Genomic DNA, 23,906 nt, shown 5'->3' with positions numbered 1-23,906 from the left:
TTTTGAGTACCGTTAAATATTTTGCTTTACAATAAATCTTAAGTAACATTTTCCCCCCGTTATCTTTTTTACAATGTTTCTCCCCTTGCATTAGTAGACAGATAGAAACTTTATTTTACATTTTTTTTTTCCTTTTTTTGTGAATTCTGCACGCAACTATAGTGTTCTACCGTGATTTACAAGGTCCATTTAAAAAAATACGCCCATAAAAAAGATGAGATAGGGCACGAGCGGAGTGTAGAATGTAGAGCTACAGATTGGATATTGGATGTCAAAAAATGTCGATATAATCTGGGACGTACGAGCAATCACAACGGGCAGACGGGCGGGCAAAAATTTGTGCGTGCAACTCACGACAACGGGACATATTAAATTAATGATTCGATCGTTAAAAAATATAGAGGAGGCTCTTTGGTAGTTCCTGCATCGAGCGGTTATTAACGACGACGGACAAGACGATCTTGCGTTTCTCTCGGGAACGGCAAGACTGATATCGTCAGTGTTTTTTTTCATGCCTCGACCGGGGTCGGTGGCGCCGCGTCCTCCTCCTTTACCTTCTTTTCGTCGCCCTTCTTCGACCAGTCCGGTTTCTTCTGCAAAATTGAGAAAGCAACGCGTCAAATTTGTCAAAGTTCCATCACACGTTCGAAATTAGACTGCACACTGGTTAGCAGTGTCGGGCGGAACTCTTGCAAAGCTTGGGGGGAATAGGGATAAAGTCCTAGTTAAAAACTTCTGAACGGGGGGCATTCAGTCGGGGAAGATCGTATGCCAAAAATCTAGGAGAACGAGATCTAGACAAAAATTGCTTTGTAGTCGTCCGTGGATACCGTATACCGTTCGATCGCGAATTTTTTGCGCCAATTTTTCCGAATTGCCAGTTTCCGCGCTACCAAAAAATTCTCCTGACGTCGCCTGGCGCGCCGGGTTATCTAATACAAAGCCGTGCAGACTGTTAGCGAAGGAAAAAAGAGAAAAAAGAAATTTCGAAGAGAATCGCGAGTCTTCAACAAAAGGGAACGTATACGTAAACAAAAAGATATTGAAATGGAGGAGCGTCTAGCGTCGTCGAAAACGCTGGAAGCGACGCATCTGAAACGTCGTGAGGGAATCATGAGCAAACGGAATATAATAGTGAAGAAAAGGTTGCGTTGAAGACTGATTTACCGCGAACGTTAAAAACGGAAGAAAAAAAAAAAAGCGTCTTTTTCTACCCAAGACTTTTCTCGCTTTCGCGTGCACACCCACGTGTACAATCTATTCGCTCTATCTATTCTCATCTATCACACGAGTCATTCTTCTCCTAGCGAGCATGCCGAGCTACAAGTTGGTGGTTAAAGTTTTACCTTATCTTTTGACGCACTCTGCGAACATAATGCAAGAGCAACATTATTAGTCAACAGATAAGACACGGACACTGATTAAGCGTACAATTATCACTTAACGAATAAGGCGTCGATCGCGGCTCACGACGTGAGCCGCGATCGATGCCGTGATTAACACGCATATTGATCGTCGACGATACTCTCTTTCTAATTATTATTTTGACAAATTTTTTTTCTACAAATTTTAATAAATATTTATAAATTAGAAAATAAAACAGAGACTTGTACGTCAAAATGCGTGCTCGCCTGTGCACAATAAAGACAAAGACAGGGCAACAAATTCTATAATCTGAAAGCGTAGCGGCCGAGTGATGGCGATAAGGCAAGCTGCAAAAAGACTCCAATTGCGTGATCATACGACTTTAGTTTCAGAGTGCGTGTTTCAGTTTTTAGTTTTTTATTTTTTTTTCTCAGGCGAGTTGTATTCCTCTTTCTATCGATCTCTTTATTATTATTTTTTTTTTAATACTTTGCATTCGGTAGCGATTCGTCGGAACGAACGATGTTGCGTGAGAAAGTGTGCGGCAATTAACACGTGTAAAAATAAGATAAACGAGGCGAATGTGCGAAAAAAAAAAAAAGGAAACAGAAGGCAACGATATAATTAAACAGAGAAGAGTAGAAAAACGCGAATCGGCAGGCATGTGTGAGTAAAGCGTTTCTGCTATTATGTACGAAATAAAAGTGAAACTGTCAGCTTCAAATATACTTCGCAAGCCAATCTCACCTTTTTGTGTCCCTCTTTATCTTATACTTTATTTACTTCGCGTTGGATTACGCTATCGCGATTTTTGCGAAATTACATGGTTGGAAACGGGAAAAAACGCAGAATAAAAAAAAAAAAAACAAAAAAGTAAAATAGAAACAGATATGGATACAAATTGGACGGTACTGGAATCGCCGTGATGTGTCGGAGAGAAAAAGTAGAAGATAAAGGAAATTAAACGATGCCTCGGAGAAAAGCGAATTAGTGAAGTTTTCACGAGAAGGAGAAAGAGAGAGAGAAAAAAAAAAGAGAGAAAAAGAGAAACGGAGAAAAACGGCGCGATTCTCGATAACAGCTGACCTTTCTCCTTATCGAATATTTGAAATACGCGCTCGCGTAACATCGTCTGGAAGAATTTCTCTTATCACGCGACAAGAAAATACGAGCACACCGGGGCGAGAGTCGTATCTGATTTTGCATAAAATACAAGGTGCTATGATCGCATTAACATTCAACGTACACAGCGTCACGTTTCCGTTACGCAAATCGGAAACAATCTTCAATCGGGGATCGCGATCAATTTGAGTTACGGAGTTTCGCGTGTACGATGGACGATGAGGTGGCGAGAGGAGAAAATAAGAGTCAGGAGCGACGCGTTGCAGCGAAAAGAAGCTTGAGAGATGAGAGGGAAATAAATCGTAAAAATAATAAAAAAAAAAAGAAAGCTTAGGAAAAATCTGTCGATGGAGAATATAAAGAGCGTCGGAGACACCGAGGGGGAGGAAGAAACACACCCGACTTATCTACGTGCGCTTTCTTCGATCGTTTATTGTCACAACTTATCGCCGTTCTACGTAACAAGTTGAATATTTACGCGGAGCCAGCTTTCCCCAGGTACCGCTCGTTTTGACCGTTTCGCACCCGAAGAGGGATATAATCGAATACCGACCGACTCCTCGAATTGTTCGTGCAATTATCAATTCTCTAATTCGTTTCGTGGCGCTAACGAACTAGTTTGAAAACAATTCGAAGCGAACGTGACGGCGAGAACGCGTCGGCCAAGCGCGACACTTTCAACGGAGAAAACCGGTATCAAAAACGTTTTTTAAAATTCGTATTTTTACACATTTATTTTTTTCGTTCGTACGTCCTCTCTGCGCGCTTTTTTTCCCCCACGGCTTATTTTCACGCGCTTCGCGCGCGCCTGTTATCATTTGTACAAACGTGATTATGTTAGTGTTTCTTCTTATGTGTGTGCACGAGTATATGGTTGCTTTTATACTTGTTCTCGATTTGTTTTTGGTTTGTAATAATGCTGCCTGTATTTTATTGAGGTTTCGCACTCAAACTGTTTTTATTGTTCTTATGTTAAATCTATTTCTTGGTCTGCCACTCTGCCTTCTCGGATTTCTTCGGCTGTGGAGAACACAAATTGCCTAATCAAACTACCACTACCACTACTTTCAATACGGATAGGTTCATATATACATGTCTAGTCTGTAGGTGGTCCTCTTTAGGAGATCCCGCGTACATAGCGCCGGAAATAATATTAAAAATATTTCTTCGTAACTGCGATAAAATTTCATTTTATCTCAATATCAGCTAATTATAATGCATTTATAATTAGTACTTGTTCGTAGGAAATTTAAATCCAAGATCGGGTGAAGCTCGTTTGATGCACTGTTACGATATCAACAAAGAAAGTAATACGCGCTAATGTGTAATTACGAGCGTGAACTTTACACTATTAATTAAACAATTGATTGCCCATAGCGCGGAAATTAATAATCTCGACACCTATTATAAAAAAAATTGCGAATGTAATTGATCTCCGGGATATTCAAGTTATGGAAACATGCCCCGGCGTAATAACATTATTCAAACTATTACAATCATTGATTACTGCAATGATACATTTTGCGGCTAATCAATCTGCATAAATTCAACATCCTCGAAATGACAATAGCTTCATACATTTAATTGAAAGTACCACGGTCCGGTAAATCGATGATTAATTATACTGCGCGATTATCTATTGTTCGAGATTTTCGAGAGGGTTTTTGCCTTCAAATTAGCTGATAAAATAACATTTCTCCGGGGAATTGTGTTATAAATATTTTAATAGCAACAATATTGAAATGCAAACGACGGGCCGTGTAATGCGGATCTCCTGAATTGGACGCGGTACACTGAACGTGAAAAAAAAAAACTTATTAAAAAACTGTTTAAACGAAGAACCTGCCAATTGGGTTTTGTACACAAAAAGAAAACCAGGGTTACAAAAACTGTTTTTTTTTTTTTTTTCGAATTCACAAAACATTGACTACACTACTGCACGGTCTACCCGTCGATCGGTCATAAAAAGTAAGCGTTTCTTGCAAAATTCAATAACTATCGATGAGTATCGGTGGAAATTAAACAGGCAGAAATATCAAATATTAAATGACGTACAAATATACATATATCAAATAACCGGATAAATTCCGGTCTATAAAATAGTAAAATTAATGTAAATAATAGAATGACGTGAAAGTAAAATTTGCAAAGTTACGTTTACTCCGAGATTCTTTTCGATTTAATGAAGGTACGTTTGAATTGACCTTTGACGGGTAGGAAAAAGAATCGTTTTTACAAAAAAAAAAAAAAAGAAAAAAAATTACGTCGCTTGAATGCGAAGATTTTATCGAAAACGATCATCCTTACCTCCTTGTCCTCCTCCTCCAAGGTGAATTCCTTCTTCTTGACTTGTTTCAACTGATTGCGGAAATTAAACTCCGCGGCTTTCTTTTGGAGCTTGGCGAACTTGTTCTCGTATTTAGACACCTTCTTCAGGGTTGGTTTCATGCTGATAGAGAAAACGAAAAAAAAACGTACGATAAATCAATTTTATACGTATCTATATTCCCGTTTTCGAAATCGTATCGCGTAATATTACGTAGAAAAAAATGATACTTACAATTTACCTCGGAGGTCGTTGACCTGGCTGTTCAAGTCCGCGATCTGTACGTATTGAATATTTCTATTAACATTTATTGCGTTTGATATCGCGGATATAGTTTATTCATGCGCATTTATAATTTTCTTTTTATATACAAGGCATAGATATTTCAAACGCGCCCATTGCGCAATGAAGTATTCATTCGCAATGCGACGCGATGACTCGGACGAGCGTACTTTGTACGACAAATTATTCAAACTTTGAGATATCACAAAGGCAAGTCTTTTCGCGGGAGAAAAAATTTGTACATTGATGGTTCTTGTATACAGTAAAGAAATATCGAGTGTTAGGATTAAACGCGGGTTAGTGGACTCACGTAAACGGCATGACAATCCGGCCGCAAACGGTTAATCAAGAAAAAAAAAAAAGAAAAGAGATAGGCAGGTGGATCAAATCGTATCGGCGTGCGTTCTGCGTTGTAAAAGCACAGGCAGGGGAGAAAGAGAAAAAGGGAGTTACACAGTGTTGAGCAAACGCGCGGATATTCAGCTGGCGAGCCACTCGACGGATCGAGATTGACAGTAAATTGGCTTGCGGATTAACTGCAATAGCGGATGACGGCGATGGGCCCGGAATAGAGGAGTGGTCTCGCGACGAGCGAATGATAACGGGAAAACAGAGGGAGAAGAAAAAGGGGAACTCGTGGAATAAACAATAACCAAAATTTGGAAGGCTATTTAAAATCAACGGCATGTACGAGAAAGAAAAAAAAAACACATTTAATAAAACGTAAAAATTATAAGGGAGAAAAAAAAAGAAAAAGAAGTTGTCGATCAAAAAGTTTTGTATTACCTCGAAATACGATAATTACGCGGTGAAATAACATTTTACCGTGTTTTTCGAATAGAAATATCACAATTGAAACATCGCGGAAGTTATTTCATTCGGCTTTACATCAAAGGAAAAAATATAAAAAAATAAAAAAACAAACATACAGCGCATGAAAATCGATAACTGCAATTTTGCAGCGCAGGAAGTTTTGTAGGCTAATAATTGTAATAGAGGTTTTATGATTCGTGCAATTTTTATATCTCGGTAGATAAAGTCGACTAAAAATTTGTGCAAATTGAACGTCCGTATAATTGGTTCGCAGCAAAATTAATGCGAAGAGTGGAGAAGTTACGGAATTCGTTGCGCTACATATGCAAGAAACTTGAAACAGATTAAATCCAAATGCAACTCGTTCCTATCGTCGCAATTCTCGTTGCGCGAATGCGCCTCTGTTTCTGGAAAACATTTTTTTTTTATTGCTCCCACGGTTGACACTGATTATTCTACTTTACTGAAACAGTTTCTTCAGAAGTGAGGCTTTTGTTCTAAAGCCACTTGTCGGATTCTCTCCCTTTCTCTTTCGAGATTATTCAACCGTTATACTCTTTTCCTTTTATTCTCGTCCTCGCGCGAGTCGCGAGAAAGGGAGAGAGTGGAGTCGACAAAACAGAAAGAACGAGAAAGAATAGAGGAATTGGATAAAAGGAGGGAAAGGGGGGGGGGTGTGAATTTCATTTTGGCCAATCAAGGGACCGGCTGGTCGCGATCAGCTCTTTCGTCCGCCGTCCGTGTGTGATGAGAAAAAAATTACAAAATCCACTACAATCCGTTTTCTAGACTGCCAGAGCTCTGTTCGCCTCATTCGAACCGTGAAACGAATCCCTGAGATCGATAGCCCGATTGATTTAATTTCTCATTTTGCACTTGAACGTTTAACGTTACGTCGGACGTAATGCGCGCTCTAATTATCTCGGAATAATATTTGCTCTCAAAGCAGCAAGGCGTGAACACGTAGAAACTGTTTTGAATGCTGCAAGATAATCGTTGTTAATAACGTACAACTCATGTGAACGTATCCGTACCACAATTTAAATTTATAATAAAATCAATCAAAAACTGGTAACAAAATTCTATTTAAAAATGATAAAAGAAAGAAACTATTTTCTTTTATTTTCCTCTTTTTTTTTTAATCAAATTTTTTTGCTGAAAAAATAAAAGAGAAGAAGAGAACAGAGTTCTGGCGAGAAGTGTCCGCTATTTACAGCCTAATTGAACACCATGACAAGAGGACACTGACAGTCGGTGTGGTGCGTGCGAGTCGGTGCAAAATCACTGTCGCTATACTTAAAAAAAAAAAAAACATCGTAGACGCCTGTACGTGTTTGCTTCGATGTCTCTCTCGTGAGCCGGGGTAGTTCATGTACACATCTATATTATCTGTCTCGCAAAAGTTAATGGAGGTCAGCGAACGAGGGCTAGGCTCGATCGGCGAAATAAAAAAGAAGACGGAGGAACGCGTAGGGGTGGCCCGTAGATTTATCGCAGCATGGCACTTCGTGATCTTTCAATCCGTTCTCGAGCCAGTCCACCTTTGTGAGAATTAAAAATGGAAAAGCGTGTGGCAGCAGACTCTGTAACTTACAAAGTATTCGTGGGAAGGTTGCGCGGTAATCGTTTTCCGAAGTAGTACAAAACGGATTTGACCCACTGCCGACCGAATATCTACACGTATCCCCATCATCGAGCTTTTTCAACGTCTCTAATGCCTTCCTCGATGCTCGCAAATATCGTAAAACCATTAAGTTCTTCCTTTCTTTTCTTTTTTTTTTTTTCCTTTTTTTTTCTTTTTTCTCTTTTGCAAATAATAAGTCTGGGTAGACCATAACGTAGGTGAGATATGTTTTTTAAAGGCATTAACAGTGAAAACCGGCTTCTTATCGCAATCGTGAAGATTCTTATGACTGTTCGCGCGTTACGTTGGTAGTGAAATAAGAATTGTCGAGGCGATTTGCAAAAAGCCACTCGGTTTTCTTCCTTCGCGATGAATATGAAGTGCCATACTTCTTGCCGCGGCTGCATTAAAGTTCACGCGAATTAAGCTCCATTAACTCGGTCTACTCGCAATCACAATTGTATCGTTGTGGAAATTAATAGAAAAATTAGCGTTGGGTTAGCTCATACTGTTAATTCGGTCGCTAATTTCAAGTTACTCCGCGATTTGATAACCGATGCGATTGACATTGCAAATAAATTTTACTTTCCGAAAGCCTGTGCAATGTATAATAATTTTAAATAATTATTTTAAAGTAAATACATATTTACACCGATTCAACTTTGAATTTGACAATTATTTATTTGGCAATTATAAATATTAATTTGCATAACGAGATACATAACTTTGCGGCGAATCGATTCGACAGAATTAAATCCAGTCCTTGCCACGTGACGCAAATTAAATCAGATCGGTCTAGTCTTTTAATATCGTCAAATTAATTAGCATCGTTGTAATAGAGCGGTTCGCGGGTTTCCTCGTGGATCTTGTTATTACGCGGCAACTTTAATTAACCCGCATTCATAATTTATACATGTATTTTCTAAATAGGTTATTAGTAAGAAAAGCCATGCACGCGCAGTAAAGCGAACTTGTTTGTGCTTCACATAAGAAAGTACTTATTGCGGTATCAAGAACCAGTGGCAGAGTAAGCGTAAAGAAAAAGGGAGAAGGAAAAGAAAGAGAGAAAGAGAGAGAGAGACACGAAGAGAAAAATGCACGCGTGAAAAAGATCGAGTAAAGCGTAAAAGATGTGAAAATAAATGATAAAAGGAAGACACCGTAGAAAGTCGTAACCATCACTGCTTTCCTTAAATGTGTACTAGTTTCTTTTCTTTTTTTATAATTTTTTTTTAAATCTTTTATATCCATTCCTGATTTTGCACCGCACACGCACGCACGCACGCACGCACATTGACGCGTGCACGTGGTCTCAGGCATACAGTGTCAGCTCAGTTCTCGCGTGAGACCAAGGGAGAAGTAATCCCTTTTGGTGATTTTTGTGGATGATATTTCTTCGATTGCGTACTCTTTTTTTAATTTTTTTTTTTAATTATTTTTTATTTTTTTTTTTGGCAACAAATCTAGGGCAATTGCTTCTATCACTGCGAAATCGTGCGCCCGTCTCGTTTCACGATCATTTCTCTCGGCGCGCGAGATGCCAGCTTTAATTATCACAATCAGACGGCAAATTCGCGCGCGAATCGATACTTGCAAACTTGAAAAAAAAAAAAGGTGTGCGAAAGAGATACACAGTTACGAATGTATAGTAAAACAACAGTGGCGTCTTCTCTATAAGCTTGCCCAGCCCTGACTCGCGAGAGTAAAGCTTTTTTTATTTATTTTTTATATTTTATTTTCATTGGCGAGTTAGTATGAAGCTCAGAGATATATACTTGCGTTATGATAATAGAAAGTTAATTGATAGAGAGAAAGAAAGACAGTATAGATTTGTGACAAATAGACACGTTATAAAAGAACAAGTGGATACAGTATGCGTTTAGGCAAACAGCGTAAAAAATAGACGTAGAGAAATTGCGGGTTGAGAACGGCACGTTGCACGATAAAAAAAAAAGATGAAGAAAGAAAGAGAGAGAGAGAGAAAAAAAAATTTGGAGTAGAGCACAAAAATGTATGACCGGCAAAAATATTTCTCAATTAACGGCACTTCATATCCACGTGAAAAGGAAAAAAGGTTTCTTTCCCAATCGTTCGCGACGTTCGTTCGTTCGTTTCGTCACACTTTGCAAAAAGATCGCGTTCATAAATAACAATAATAATAAAAAATAAAAAAAAAAGACAGACAGAGATAGAGATAGAGAGATAGATCGTTGTAGACTATCAGTTGAGGGTTATCGAGACAGGACTGATCAAGATTACAAAGATTCATAGGGTGGCAAAACGTCGTTGTCAAAGGGTTCCTTCACGCGTATCCACCGTGGGAACTTTCCCCGTTGGTTCGCGCCCCGGAGCGGACTTGCGTTCGCGCCGCAAGTGTATTTTCTGCCAAGAAAAACATCGTGAAAGAGAGAACAACAATCGAAAGAGAAACGTATGTACAGAAAGGGGGATGGGCGAAGAACGAGAGACAACGCGAAGAGAGAGACCGTGGGTGGAGGGCACCCTTATCGTTTGATATACACGAGGGGGTGGAGGGCGTTAAGGGAGAAGGGCCAGGCGGAGAGGGGGGGGGGCAACGTGGGAAGAAATGATCAAAAGAGACGTGCGATCTAGCGGTTGCTCTCTTTCTCCTCGCATTGTTCGCCGTTGTCGCTGCTTTTCACTTTTCCTGTACCTCGTAGTCCCTTTTCCGAACTTCACGCTCCAAATCCCACTTCTGACCCTCACAAAGGTAGACGCGGTCGTAATACATTTGGCAAATCTTCTTCAACTCCACTACAAAGAATACGGAGAGTCTCTCAGAAATCTTTGGTTCCTCGATATGTTTGCTTTTCTGACAAGCGTAGGCAGCGAAGGGGCACGGGTGGAACGAGAGATAGACAACTCGATTGATCGGTCCCGCGCGACGTTTGACGCGAGAGTTTAGGGTCTTTCTCGAGTCACGAAATCATTTGTAATATTGCAAATACCTCTGGCCAGAATTTTGCAGTTCTGCCGAATTAATTGACTCATAAAATGTAAAAAAAAATTAAATTAGAAAATTTAATAAATGTAAAAAATTAAATTAGAAAATTTAATAAAAATAAATTTATCTTCCGGCTTGCAAAATAAATGAGCGTTACGCTAGCGATATCGGCAGATAATTTTTCGTGCTTCAAATTAAGTCCAGCTTTACATATTTTAGCGAGGTATAAACTGTAAGTCGAACTTTACATATTTTAGCGTAGAATATAAACCGCGTTGTTCGAATACTAATGGCACGCCGCGAACGGCGTCGGAATCTCGATGAGAGGGGGCCCTTGATCTCGCAACAAGCAAAACTTCCAAAATCTCCGATTCGGGTAAATTGGCGAGATCTCGCTCTTTCGCTCCACGTGTGCGGTAATAAAAGTTGCGCGGTACTCGAATGCTTAATCGCGCGGGAGGAAATTCCCGGGCGGTGTTTTCCTCAGCGCGGTCGAGCGGACGTAATTCCGCCCTAGAGTCTCTTTGCCGCGAAAATGGAGATCACCCTGTCGCTGCCCTGTCGGATGTACCATAGGGGGATGTGTACGCTGCCGCTGCCTCGGCTGAACCACCTTCGAAACTTCGATCTTCGACCATTCGCACGTCCCGGACTAGTCTCAGCGTAACTGCGAGCGACGCGAACGAAAAAGTAAATTGCCGCGTAACGTCGACGGTTTCTCGGCGAAAAAAGCATCTTGCCGCCGCCCCTTTACGCGCTCAAGCTCAAACAAATTGCGGCTGATTAAAATAATCGAGGGAATTGAAATAAAACGGCGCGTGAAATAAACCCCCGGTCTTTTTACGATCGCGCGACGCAATCTGGGCTCGCTGAAGTAACACGCCGCAGTTGCGAACGGCCGGTGGCGCAAACAAGAATAGAGACGGGTGGACGTTAACGTTAAAGCTCGCGCGATAAAAAATGCAGAGAAAAAAAAGAAGTTAATGCTGGTTACGTTCCTTCAAACTGTCCTCAAAGTCTCATCGAGAGTTTGGAACATTAGTGCCTCGCGACATTTCCCTATCTAAGAGACGTGCAAACGTGCTCGAACCGAAGGTTCAAAGACCCGTCAGCCAGAAACGCCTTCGAGAACCGTTCGACCAAGAATGTCGCTCGGTCAAGCACGTGGCAAAGTTAAAAAAAAACCACGTAAATAAAAGTGGGAGATAAAAGGTGAAAGTTGGAATAAAAAGAAATTATCTATGCAGGTGACTCGACAGGCTCTCTCTTCTTAAGGCAAGCCGATCGTAATTACCTCCATCTCTTTCAACCTAATTTGCCTCTCGAGGTCATACTTATCGCCCTCGAGTAAGTACATTCTGTTCCAATATGCCGAACAGATCGTCTGCAACTCGGCTAAAAGAACAAAAAGTTATTGGAAAAAAAAAAAAGGGACAGAGTAAAGTCCGCTGAAAAATTTCGTTATTCCTCGTCGCCGGCTGTCTTAAAACTTAATCTGTTATCGTATCTGTTCGAACTATTTAAAAATTGTACCTTCAAAAATCGGAAACAGGAAATTAAAATTAATAAAGTATGAATTATGTTAAGCGACGTGTAGACACAAAATTGCGACGACTGTTATTCAATCCATTATTCGATAGGATAAGAGCGATAACAATTATTTAATTTAAATCCATTCGCTATTACTCTTAACGTACCAATATTAATGAATTGTTTCGTGGTATCACTTTATTAAAAAAAAAAATAAAAAAAATAAAAAAAAAAAACTTTGTGATGTTTAAAAATGTGATAAAAATATAATAATGTGACGACCTGCGATCTTTCGTGATGGCTCGTTCCGGAGGAAGAATATTCGTGAGGAAATGAAATTACGGGAAGATACAGAAAAGAAATGAGTCTTTCGCGCTGGAAGCGAGAAGCACGAAGCTGACAATTGCGTGATCGTTAACCTACCACGGGAGGCAAGTGAGAGATAGGAGAGATTCGACGAGAGGAAATCAGCGGGACTGAAAATTACGGGGCTGCGGAAAAAAAAAAAAAAAAAAAAGGGGGGTGGCGTGGAGTTTGCCAGCGCGTACTCGCAAGTGTAAATTGAACATTCTTTCTACTCATGGCGTCTGCGAGAAATTAACATCGCTGAGACTGATCTACGTTGAGCGAATCTACGAATCGTGAAGAGGAAGGAGTGCTACGTTAGAGCTGCTAGAAAATACTTAGACGTCTATGTCTAATATTACTACGGACTCAGCTTGTGAGGAACATATCGCTAGATAGATAGGCGCTTCGCGCGTACAAAGAAGAAAGATAGAAAAAAAAAAGAAAGAAAAAAAAAGATAGACGTTGAGGAAAGAGTATTGGCGTTAATCGCAGCTCATCGCTCGTTTGCCACGGGAAAAAAAACTTTCTCGACCTCCAAATCCTTCTTGGCGACTTCGTATTCAAGGTCGTACTTCTCCCCCTCGAGAACGTTGATCCTCTTATGATACTGGGTCAGAATGGACTTCACGCTAGCTGTTGAAATTCAAGTCACTCCTTGAAAAATGCCCGCGGCTTAACAACATTTACGTCGCGGGTTGCCGTAATGTCGTTACTATAATGGATAAATGTCGTAACGGATAATTTGTAACTTTTTGCGATCTATATTGGAATTCCTTTCGCGCGTATGACTTGAACGGACGCTCGGGGGTGAGGTATAAGGAAGTGTGAGCCTTGGCGAGACTGGCGTGTGGAAGCTAAGTCACGGTGTTATAAACTGTCGTTGTTTTATGGCGGTGCGAAGACTGTCTCAAGTTTCCAGCGTGCGAAACCGCGAGTTCTCAAACCGTCGCCCGAGAGAGCGACCTGCAATTAGACGTTGCCGTGAAATTTGAAACAATCTTACGTACGGGAGCGAAGATGCGGACTCGCATCGGTAGATTCGCGTGAAATTAACTGGGAAACGGGTATGTAGTTCATCGCGGAATAACGGGTAAGCGTAAAAGAATTTTCGTGAATGATAAAAATCAGTGGAAAATATTGTATTATGCGTGTGATCATCGCGGAATAACGGGTAAGCGTAAAAGAATTTTTATAAATGATAAAAATCAGTGGAAAATATTATGCGTGTGGTTGTGAAGCGTGCCGTGTACGCGGATAATTCGACGTATTTAAAGATGTACCTGAATGCGTGATTCCAAAGTTGATGTTATTCGGTTATTCTGACTTTACTCATATTTTCACGGAGATAGAGCGAGTAGTTATAAGCTGCATTAACACAATAATCAAGATGCGAATAGTTCGTGGTGTTCTTAAAATGACCATTAAATTTGCCGGATATTCATAGACAGAGGATTAAACGGAGAGAGCAGATAGACAGAAGACAGAGAAATCGCGCGCACATTAATGCGAAGAAAGACAAGAATGCGGACAGAGTCGTGAAAATCGACGGCAGTTGTGTGTTACGTAGAGATAAAACAAAAAGAAAAAGAAAAATGCGAATAGAAAACGGTGCGACGGAAGAATGCGAAGCTCGTGTCTCTCGCCCGGCCGCAGAGCGGAAGCTGCGACGAATAATTAGAGTTTCGGCAAAGAGGCGTTCATTCGTCAAGTTGCTCCGATAACGATTACATTTGTTTGGTGATTGATAAAAGATACAATTAATTGAGAGCGCGAATCTTTTAAATAAAATTATTTAATGTTACAATATTAAACAGTAATTATTGCAAATAATCGCGACAATTTTATCTTCTTCTTTCTCTTTTTTTTTCCTTTTTATATTTAACGACTCTATTAATTTAACTGATCTATTTTTTAATATTTGTGTATTACTCGAATCTATTTTAGTGTGTCAATGATGTTACAGCTAAATATAACTGAGACATTGTAAAATGGCGCAACCGACAATTTTGCGACGCTGGCCACTTTGCCAAAACTCTAATTGCGTTCGTCGTCGCCCTACGCGAACGTGCAGCCGGACGGAGATTGGTGCGTTACACAAGTGCAACAACATTGAACGTCGTTGTTACTGTATCGTGAATGCCGCATTATATCATACTGCACGTCGCGTAAACGTTCTCGCAACTGTTGCTCTCTCAAAAGTACCTCGAAGTCCTTCTTCTTAACAACATATTCGATGTCAAATTTTTTATCCTCCAATGCTGCGATCCTATTGTGGTACTCGCGCAGCACGCGCTTTATGGTCTCTGTGTGGTTCATCAGAAAAAAGATAATGTAAAACGAAATAAAGACGCGCGCGAGAAACGTCGCGCAATTTTTGCTTTCTCAAATTGCTCAAAACGTATCTCGGTTATTGTGCCTTTTTTTTTTTTTTTTTCTACTGGGATGAGAAAATAATTTTAACTAAAAAGAAAAGATTCTCATTGATACAATAATGCGATCTTGAAAATCATACGCCAATTACCGTGGCCTTTATAAAAAGAACTCAAAGTTTCGACCTGTGAAACTGAAGACAAACACTGCATATTATTAATTAATAAAAAGAAAAAAACAATTCTTTCTACATAAATGCAACCTCGCTCACTCGAAGATCGTTGCATAAATGTAATAAATTTCTTAAATTCTTAAAAATCACTGGTGCGATTCACGTAAATTAATACTGAGACCAGCTTTTTGAATTCGTGGCTTCTGGCGCCGATTCTCGTTCTTAATTAGAAATAATCGTTCGAGTAGCGGCAAACGTTTTGTATACACAGGGCAACGTGAGTTTAATTCGAATATAGACGATATCATATCGAGAGAACTACTGAGGAATATCCTGAGCGCAATTTTTCGTGGCATTGTGCATAAATGAAGCAAAAGTACCTTCGTTGGCGTCGTCGACGATCTTCGGCTTTCCGCAACGCTCCTCGATTATGCGCCTCCTTTCGGCCGCTTTTCTTTCCTGCTCCTTTTTCAATTCTTCGGCAGCTTTCTTGCGCAACAGCAACTACAAGTGCATGAAAAATTCGTGAGGCTTGGTTCAACGGGAAAAGAAAAAAAAAAAAAAAAAAAAAAAAAATAATGTGTCGTAACCAGATAAGAGAGACATTTTGTCGGGAATATTTACCCTGAAATATTTACGCATTTTACCAACGAATCGATATCCAATAGCGTGAAATTGACATAATTTAAATGGAAATGCCAACTTTTATTTATTCCGCCGTAAACCGGATAAACAATTTAAATCGTATGCAATGAACCGGATTATTATTGTACCTATTTAATAAATATAAAGTTACTCGTTTACGCGATTGCTTATTAATCGCGCGTTAAAATAAATATAGTTGAAGGTAGCTGAGCAATTAATCTTTGTACTTATATAAATATGCATCGCGCAATAATAGGAAGGCGAAATGGAAATGAATTAATCCGGACTATGACCCGTGTTAAGCTTACAATGCTCGTGGACGGTTTCCATCCGCGGTTTATTCGCGAAATAATTTCAACTCGCGGCTGACGCCTTTCTCTTTCGGCCAGCGGGGAAGATAACGCCGGCCGGAATTCGGCGGGCGGCAAATATTGACGCAGCGAAGGGAAGGAAGGTGGATTTATGGGGAAATAACATGCCGGCGGGGCCGGCGAGCGCAAAAAGATTCTCGGAGAGGTAATCTGCATACACACGGGAAACTTTACGTACTGCGACTGCGAATGTTCGCGACGGTGCATGAAGAGGGAAATGTGGATCGAAGGGGCGCATGGATGTTCCACAGGATGTTGCGCGACGATGGAAACAGAATGGCGAACGTAAGGCGGGACCATAAAGTAGAGGTAAAAAGGCGAGATAAACTTGAGAAAAGTTTCGGACGCGCCCGGCGGCTGGGAAACAGAACAACGCGGGGAGGGAAAAAGGCGAGGGGTTGGGTTCGGAGAAAGTAATAGAGAAATGGATGTTGGCCGTTACGAGAAATATTTCGCGCGAAAATCGGCGCACAAAGGGCGCAAAGAGGATTATCGCGATATTGCCGGACGGTTTGAACAACGCCGGAGAAAGATTATGGCGTGCGATGAGGCAATAAGATAAATCGGGGCTGAGAGATTCGATCGACTTTGGTTGTCGATAATGCGCGGCGGCAACGGTATCGACGTAATATAAAACACTTTTGAAAATCTGGCGCGGCATTAACGCCGCTTCCATTAACGTGAAGAAAGAAATATGGGCTCGGAATTTTTCGGCGACTTGTCGCGATTCGGTTTTTAAAGAGGATACTCCGCGAGAAACTCCGGTAACGGGACCGAAATTTCAAAAGGGAAGAAACAACAAACGGACTTACCCTAAGCTTCTTCTTCCTGTCAGGGGTCATGAAACCCTTCTTCGCCTTCTTGGCTTTGGAAGCCTCTTCGAGGCGGGCGCGGACCTCCGCCCTCTTCCTCTCGGTCTCCGCCTGTTTCCTCTTCTTTTCCTGCATTTTTCGTGCAAAATTCCCTTAAAACATCTGAGAAAGCCTTGAAGCGCCTCGCGAAACGCGAATTCGGAAAGTATTACGCAATTCAGCTTTATCTAACATTTTTCGCACTTCCTCTGCTTTTAGCTAAACTTCCGCGGAACTTTAACTTACAAATAAATGCAATTAAGCGTTGGAAAAAAAAAATCAATATTTCTTTGAATACTAGAATATTAATTCCATTACATATAAGTAATAATTACGTCTTTTTACCGATATTAAAATTTTTTGTTTTATAATATAAAAGCTTAAACGAAGAAATTTATATATATTAGAATCTTCTACTTCAACGAACGATACCACAGTTTTTGATTATAAATTCAAATATAATGCTATTAATTTTGAATATTTGCGATAGATTTTATTTCGCAATAAAACGAGCTTAAGCCGTATTTCCGACGAAAGAATTCCTTTCATCCGTCCGGTAAGTGGTCGTCCTGTAAGAGGCGACTCTACGCTTCATAGCTAGTTTCCTCTCTTACGTACATCCTCGATGCGCTTTCTCTGCAAAAAAAAAAGAGAGAATATTTCCCGTTAGTATATTCTCTGTGTCGCAGGTCGCGCGGGCGGCGATATCTGGAGCACTTTTTGCAACGAAGATTCTTTTGACTGTAAAAAAAAAAGGGATATTTTTCGATGAAAAAAAAGTGGGCGAGGGTAGTTGAAAAAAGAAAAGAAGAAAGATCACGCGTTCGGTGCTCCAGATTTTGCCGACGCGGGAATACCTGGCGAAGCATTAGTGTGGCGACCGTGTTTCCGCGTGTTTCGCGACGATGCCGAGCTAATGGAGTCTGTCTTAAGTGATACAACTTTGTCGCCGTTAAGCGGCAGAATCCGGCGAGCATCTTGTAATATCGTTTCGCGCAAACGGCTACGTCTCTGCTTATGGCATTACGCGTGCCGACCATTAGCTCCGCCGTCTACAAGCGATGCAGATTCCAGCGACCGGCGTGCGGATCAGAAATGAGTCGCAGTCGCATACGATACAGAAGCGGTAACAAGCGAATTTTTTTTTATGGCGCAACTTTGCACTTTCCGGATGAACGTTAACGCCGACGTTGTAATGACATTGCTACAGGCGCGTCGCACGCTTAAAAAAATTTTGCCGACGCGGTTGATAATTGACTGCGACTTGTTTGCAAGATGCGAGCAGAAATGCGACGACTTTTCTTTCTTTTTACGCGCTTATAATTTTTTTTTTCTTTTTTTAATACAAAGTGCCGATTTGCATACGTTGCTGTGCTGTGCTGTGCTGCGAATACTGCACGGTGATATTAAATGTATTTCACGCCCATGTGTACGTTTATAACGAGAGAAAAATGAAGCGTTAGAGACATATAGCGTTGCAGATAAGAGACAAAAATCACGCCACACCATGCGAGAGTTCGCTGTTTACTTTACCCCAGATCTGTGTGATTGTTTTATGATTGTCTGTAATGCGCGTATAATTCTTGAGAGTTTCATACTGTGCTGTAATAGTTTTTCGAACAGTTGAAGGGAAGGCGAGGGTGAGATTTACGAGGAATGTCGAATAGTCCGCCGGCAGTAACGCGATAAAGAATAAAAATCGTTTGACACATTAATAATTACTTTGACGAATAATATATAATATATTACGACGACTTTCTGCGAAGTTACGAGGTAACAAAGTTATTTTTCATTTAATTAGCCATAATGAACCTCCCGCGGACGGTTTGAACGTCACGAGTTCGCGACATTCGTGCGCGCAGTTTAAATAAATGAAACAGGAATAATTTCAATTGTGCAGTTGACACGGTATACAAAGCAGGCTTCGTAATTATCAATAGAAAGTTTGTTTAAGAGAGACGTTCCTCGCGTCGGGATTGCTAAGTTATCGCTCGCGACTTCGGAATAAACGAACCGGCTGCAAAACTATGTTCGCGTAACGGTTTTAATCAGTAAATGGAAGTTCTACCGATCTTCGGTAGACGCTGTCTCCATTGAGCGCCGCTGCGCTGAGTTTTGCCCCGCGATATATACTGACAAATATCAAACATTTTCTCCCGCACCGAGGACGAAAATACTTTTTCTTCGTGCCGGAGCTTCGCGAGCGAATAGAGCTAAACCGTGACAGGTGACCGGACCGTTTTATAAGTACGAGAGAGATACGATAAATAAAATAAGAAAAGGCCGGGAAAAGGGTGGACGATAAAAGGGCGAAATATACATTATTATATTGAAATTGATACGTCGAGGTCAACAAATTGAGAAGCTCGCGGGTTTTCTTACATCTTGAATCTGCAATTGAAAATCTGGGAAATACTGTGTTCTTCCCGTTAAGGATAACGCGAGTGAGAAATAGCCCGCTCAAACAGCGGAAAAGAAAGGGTATAAAGTAAGACCGTGAGATTCGGTACGAGTGGAGGGATTCGCGTTAAATAATGTCGAAATAAGGGCGAGAGTGTGACGATAAATCAGGCAAAAAAGTCTGGGCCGCGGAGCATATAACGGAGACAACGGACATGTCGGTCGTAATACGACCAGTCCCATTTCCCGTTTCCTACAGAGCGGAAATTTTACGGTGAAATTTGCGGAATATATGTTCCCCTCAACGCCGGGTCCAAAAACCTTCATTAACTTTTACATTTGCGGTTTGCGCCGTGCAAATTGGCTTCATTATAACGAAAGAAAACTCCATCCCATCGCACAAACGAAGAATTGTCGTTCGCGGCATGGACATTACGTAGGAATGCCGGGAGTAGTCATCCGAAGTAAAAAGTACGGAGAATGAATAAATTACTTATTTAAAAACGCAGAAGTATGAGTCGTCAAACTAATAAAAAAAAAAAAAAAAAAAAAAAAAAAAAGGAAAATTTCCGTTTGAGAGTTCGGCGAGAAATCACGTCTCGCGAGATGCAAAAATTAAATGTTGAAAACGAAAGGAATATCGTATTATTAATTCAAATGCGGGCGAAACGACCGGGAGATATTGGGAGATCGCGGAAAAGAAAAGAGAGGAGAGTAAGATAATCACGACGAGAAGCGAGTTTCCATGATCGCCTCGTCATACTACGTGGCATATAAATCTTTTTTAGGGCGCGCAAACTATTGTGGTTTATCCTTGACCACCATCTATATCTTCTACTAAGCTGCTTCAAAATGCCACCGTAGAAGGGAATAAAAAAAAAAAAAAAAACGAGGCTCGGTCTGCTCGAAGTCCTCGGAGCTTTACACAGAAAAGCTTGACGTCGTAGAAGTATATTATATTAAAGGAACATGTTTTATTCACTCAGAAACGTGCATTTGACACTAAATTTCTATATTTCTTTAAAATAATTCATGTTTTTTTATTACGATAAATATATGTAGCACAAAGCTGGCTTTAGTCTTTAGAAATAATTTTTTTTCAAAATTAACCCGCTCGGTGATAATTATTATTAAAAAATAACGTTTAGTTTTTTAATGTCTTGAAAGTATTAGTATTAAAATTCGTCAAATGCATTTTCTGATGGTACGAATTAAGAAAATTCGTTGAACAAACATTCAGTAAAACTGCTGTATTCTATTTTTATTGACAAGGTCTACGTCAATTTTTTTTTCTTTTTCTTTTTTTTTTTTCTAAAACTACTCTTTATATTAGTCTTTCACAGAACCACAGAAAGCGCAAACAATGCATACCTTTCGAGAGCAATGCCGATTTTACTGCACGATTTTAACGCAAAGAATGCGCGTGGTATTTCAGCGTTGTTCAAAAACGAAGATCAGCAGCAGCAGCGCGAATCCACCGGAGACAAACATGAAAAAGAGAACGTAACATTAAGATACATCCGAAAGTTTTTTCTAAAATTCCACGATCCCTCTTTAATTGTCCCTCAGGCTTTTAAACAAATGCGTACAGGCGCGATAAAGCGCGAAGATCTCAAATTCGAATACACACCTCACCTCGTCGTCTGCCATGATGATGTCTTGTTGTTACGCGCGTCTACCTAAAAAAATTAATAAAACAGTACGAACGTTATTAGGGTGCACCTATGCATCGCGGATAAAAATCTCCGCGGCTATTAACGATACCATCGAGTTCTCTATCTGTATAAATAAATAGGACCTCATCTGAACGGCAGGTCCGCAAATTTACATCCAGCTCTAGACCGCTTCCGCGTTTTTTTTTTTTAACGCGTAACGTCGCGGACGTGTAAACGGAGCGAGTGAAAATAATAACGGCGGTAAATGGAGTCCATTGTTTCGCGTACGCCGCGCGGCGGAAATAATGGCGGATAACCAGGAGAAATTGATCATCGGCGTGTCCCTCTCGGGCTTGACGGGACACGATCGATTCGGTCGGCACGCCGATAAATCATGCGGCTCGCGGGTTTCGCGTCTTCAAAGAGGCCGGGATCTCTCTCGGCAGGCGGTATAGAATATCCGGCGCGCGAAAATAGACGCCGGCCGTCCCCACCTTTCACGACGTGCCGTCGTTGGGATGTCGAGGAACGTCGGCGATCCAAATTTGGATGCAACGACCGCGGTGGATATTCCGTCGGTGGCTTCGACTGGATTCGATGTCGAAACGGCGAGGCGGACGGATAAACAAAGTCGCCCGCGTTTTTCGCGGGAGAGCGAGCGAGAAGGAGGCGGAATATGCACGTCAGCACGTCGTCCTATTCGCGAACGACGTTCCCGTTCGAAAGGGGAGAACGGCGAAGAGGAAAATATCGCTCTTATTAGCCCGAGAGACTCGTCGCGGAATCGCGGGGTATCGACTTGCCGCGGCGTCCCACCGGGCCCGACAAAGTTCCAAAACAGATAACTTATATAGGCAAACTTCTACGCGTGCACGTCTGAAATTGCGCGAATTCGGTTAGGAAGATAACAATTGCGCATTTAGCGGCGCGCCTGCACCGAAGATGGCTCTAGAAGATGAATTGTGCCTCGTTCGCAGCGAGCGCATCGCGTACCGAAAATATTCCCGAGCATCACGGTTACACGAGCGAAAACGTCGTAACGAACACTCGACGACGGCGAAACGAGACGTCGTTAGTAATACGCCGAATGACACTTGTCGTTAAATGAATCGCGCGCTCTTTGCGAGTGCCTTGAAAATTTTCCCCCGCTTGCGGTCGTTACGTTTAATAATTACTCCGTATTTGTTTGATTAAGAGAATTAAGAAACCAGAGTACAATAATTATCCTAATATATATTACATTAATAAAAATCGAGCGGAAAAAAACATTCTTCAAAGAGCGGAGTCTTCACTTGCAAAAAAAAGAAAAAAAAAGGCGTATTAAAAATTCTCTCGGGATGTCGTAACGCTTAGTTCTACATATATATTCCGTCTTTGATCTCTGCTCGAGGCGTTTCACGACCGACGTGGAATCCGAGCGAGCGTTGCATAATCGGGGGATGTAATTTCGTTGCCTTACGTCACTGATGACGTTGCCGCGCGAATTTGTTGCCGCGGAAAATGTTACGGCGGAGGGTAGTTTTATAAAAATTGCGACGATCAAGTTCTTTTCATTCATCAACTGCTCGCGCTCGCTGCCTTCTTTCATGTTTGCAATGGACGATCGCCTTTGCTAAGTATAGATTTCCTCGCGCTCGGACCATTCCGAGACACGTCCCATCCTATCGAGACGCACGTACCATCTCCGATATCAAAGAAGCGAAGCACCGTAAAAATAACCTTCATTAAATTATACGAGAAAAGCAAAAAGAAAGCCCGACTAGAAGGAATTATATTCTACGTTGTTAAATCGCGTTAAGCTAAAGATAAAGGGTCCAAATATTTTATTTCTCTTAATTTAAAATGTGCAAATCGCGAGAGAATTAATTTCTACGTGTAATTAATACAGCGAAGTATTAATATAATTAAAAGAACGATGACGATTCGACACCGTTCGATTAACGGGAACAAAATTTTACAACCTCCTCTTGATTAAAATTAAACTACGAAATAAGAAAGTCCGAGGGAGATAACGTAACTAGCGTGCACTGAAGTATTTTTCCGAAGTAACCGATCAGCGGAGCCCTTAAATGAAAGAATTTCTCGTTCATCACTTTCAACTGCGCGTCACTTTTAAGACGAGCGATCGCTCGTCGATGATCGCCGATCAGTCACTGTCTTGGGAATCTTGGGTGAATCGTCACAACCTTGAAAAGTATTTTTCGTGCAGCCACTCGTTTCACTGACACTAGAACCCGAGGAACTTCTCAACAATTTCCGTCGTGAACGGCGATTTAAGAGCGAGAACTCATTGCTGAAAAAAGTTACGAACGTGCCATTTTTTTTTTTCTTTTTCTTTTTTATTTATCCCAAGATTCTCCAGGCTACTTTCCAAAGAACACGGGGTAGTCGATGTCCTCGGGAACACATTTCTGTCGCGGTAACGGGATAATCGCGAGATCTACGGGAAGTAGGCTTACCTTGTGGAGAAAAGTTTGCTGGCTGCGACTGGCCAACCGGACCTTAGGCAGCTGACTGTGCCATCGTGCACACCTAGTGGGCTTGGTGAACCTCCACCGTAGGTCTTCACGTGGTGCGAGTATGACCAATAGCGGCACGCTGGTCGTAAGCATTTTTAGACGAGAGCTCGGCTCGCCGTGCCTGCTGCCAAAAATAATCGGAAACTGAAAACGGAGCCGAGCCCGCCTTGGCATATCTCGCTAGGGCTCACTCGTTCGTTTGCCCGTTCGGCTTTCATATCTCGCTCGGCGTATTAGCGCGATTGTTATGAGACAAGAACGGTGCGGTCTTGAACTCGTTTGCCCTCGAACGCCGCTAATTAAGACGCGGTAATTAAGGATCGATGTAGAAGCTTACTTACGCTGGTAGAATTTTCCATAAAAAGAGTAATACTTGGTAAATAATAATTTATTCACTGTATTCAGAAACACGTTGCAGATGAATTTCTAAAATTCAGATTTTTTTTAAGATTAATTTTAATACGCACATGATGAATATTATATCCATAGATATATATAATTTTATTATTATTAATAAATAATAATAATTTTAAGCAAGAATTTATTTC

At 41.0% G+C, this 23,906-nt stretch overlaps 1 protein-coding gene across 13 annotated transcripts; it reads right to left on the bottom strand.

Annotated features, from left to right (window-relative positions):
* On the bottom strand, positions 1–23,445 carry Wupa (wings up A). 13 transcript variants are annotated; one of them, XM_070661160.1, is made up of 10 exons: positions 23,299–23,445; positions 20,820–20,863; positions 17,403–17,420; positions 16,746–16,874; positions 15,298–15,421; positions 12,908–13,008; positions 5,048–5,091; positions 4,795–4,936; positions 1,347–1,364; positions 1–593 (listed from the first exon to the last, which is right to left on the bottom strand). In XM_070661160.1, exons 2-10 carry the CDS (start codon positions 20,832–20,834, stop codon positions 510–512), a joined length of 675 nt encoding a protein of 224 aa, XP_070517261.1. In that variant the 5' UTR covers positions 20,835–20,863; positions 23,299–23,445; the 3' UTR covers positions 1–509. The 13 variants fall into 13 exon arrangements, with proteins under 13 accessions (XP_070517261.1, XP_070517260.1, XP_070517259.1 ...); XM_070661159.1 differs by lacking the exon at positions 12,908–13,008 and adding an exon at positions 11,792–11,892; XM_070661158.1 differs by lacking the exon at positions 12,908–13,008 and adding an exon at positions 10,207–10,307 and having other exon boundaries at positions 23,299–23,444.
* Positions 23,446–23,906: the final 461 nt, after the last annotated feature.

The sequence above is a fragment of the Cardiocondyla obscurior genome, linkage group LG08, assembly GCF_019399895.1.
Source record: "Cardiocondyla obscurior isolate alpha-2009 linkage group LG08, Cobs3.1, whole genome shotgun sequence".
Lineage (NCBI taxonomy): Eukaryota > Metazoa > Arthropoda > Insecta > Hymenoptera > Formicidae > Cardiocondyla > Cardiocondyla obscurior.
This window is presented reverse-complemented; position numbering and strand designations above follow the sequence as displayed.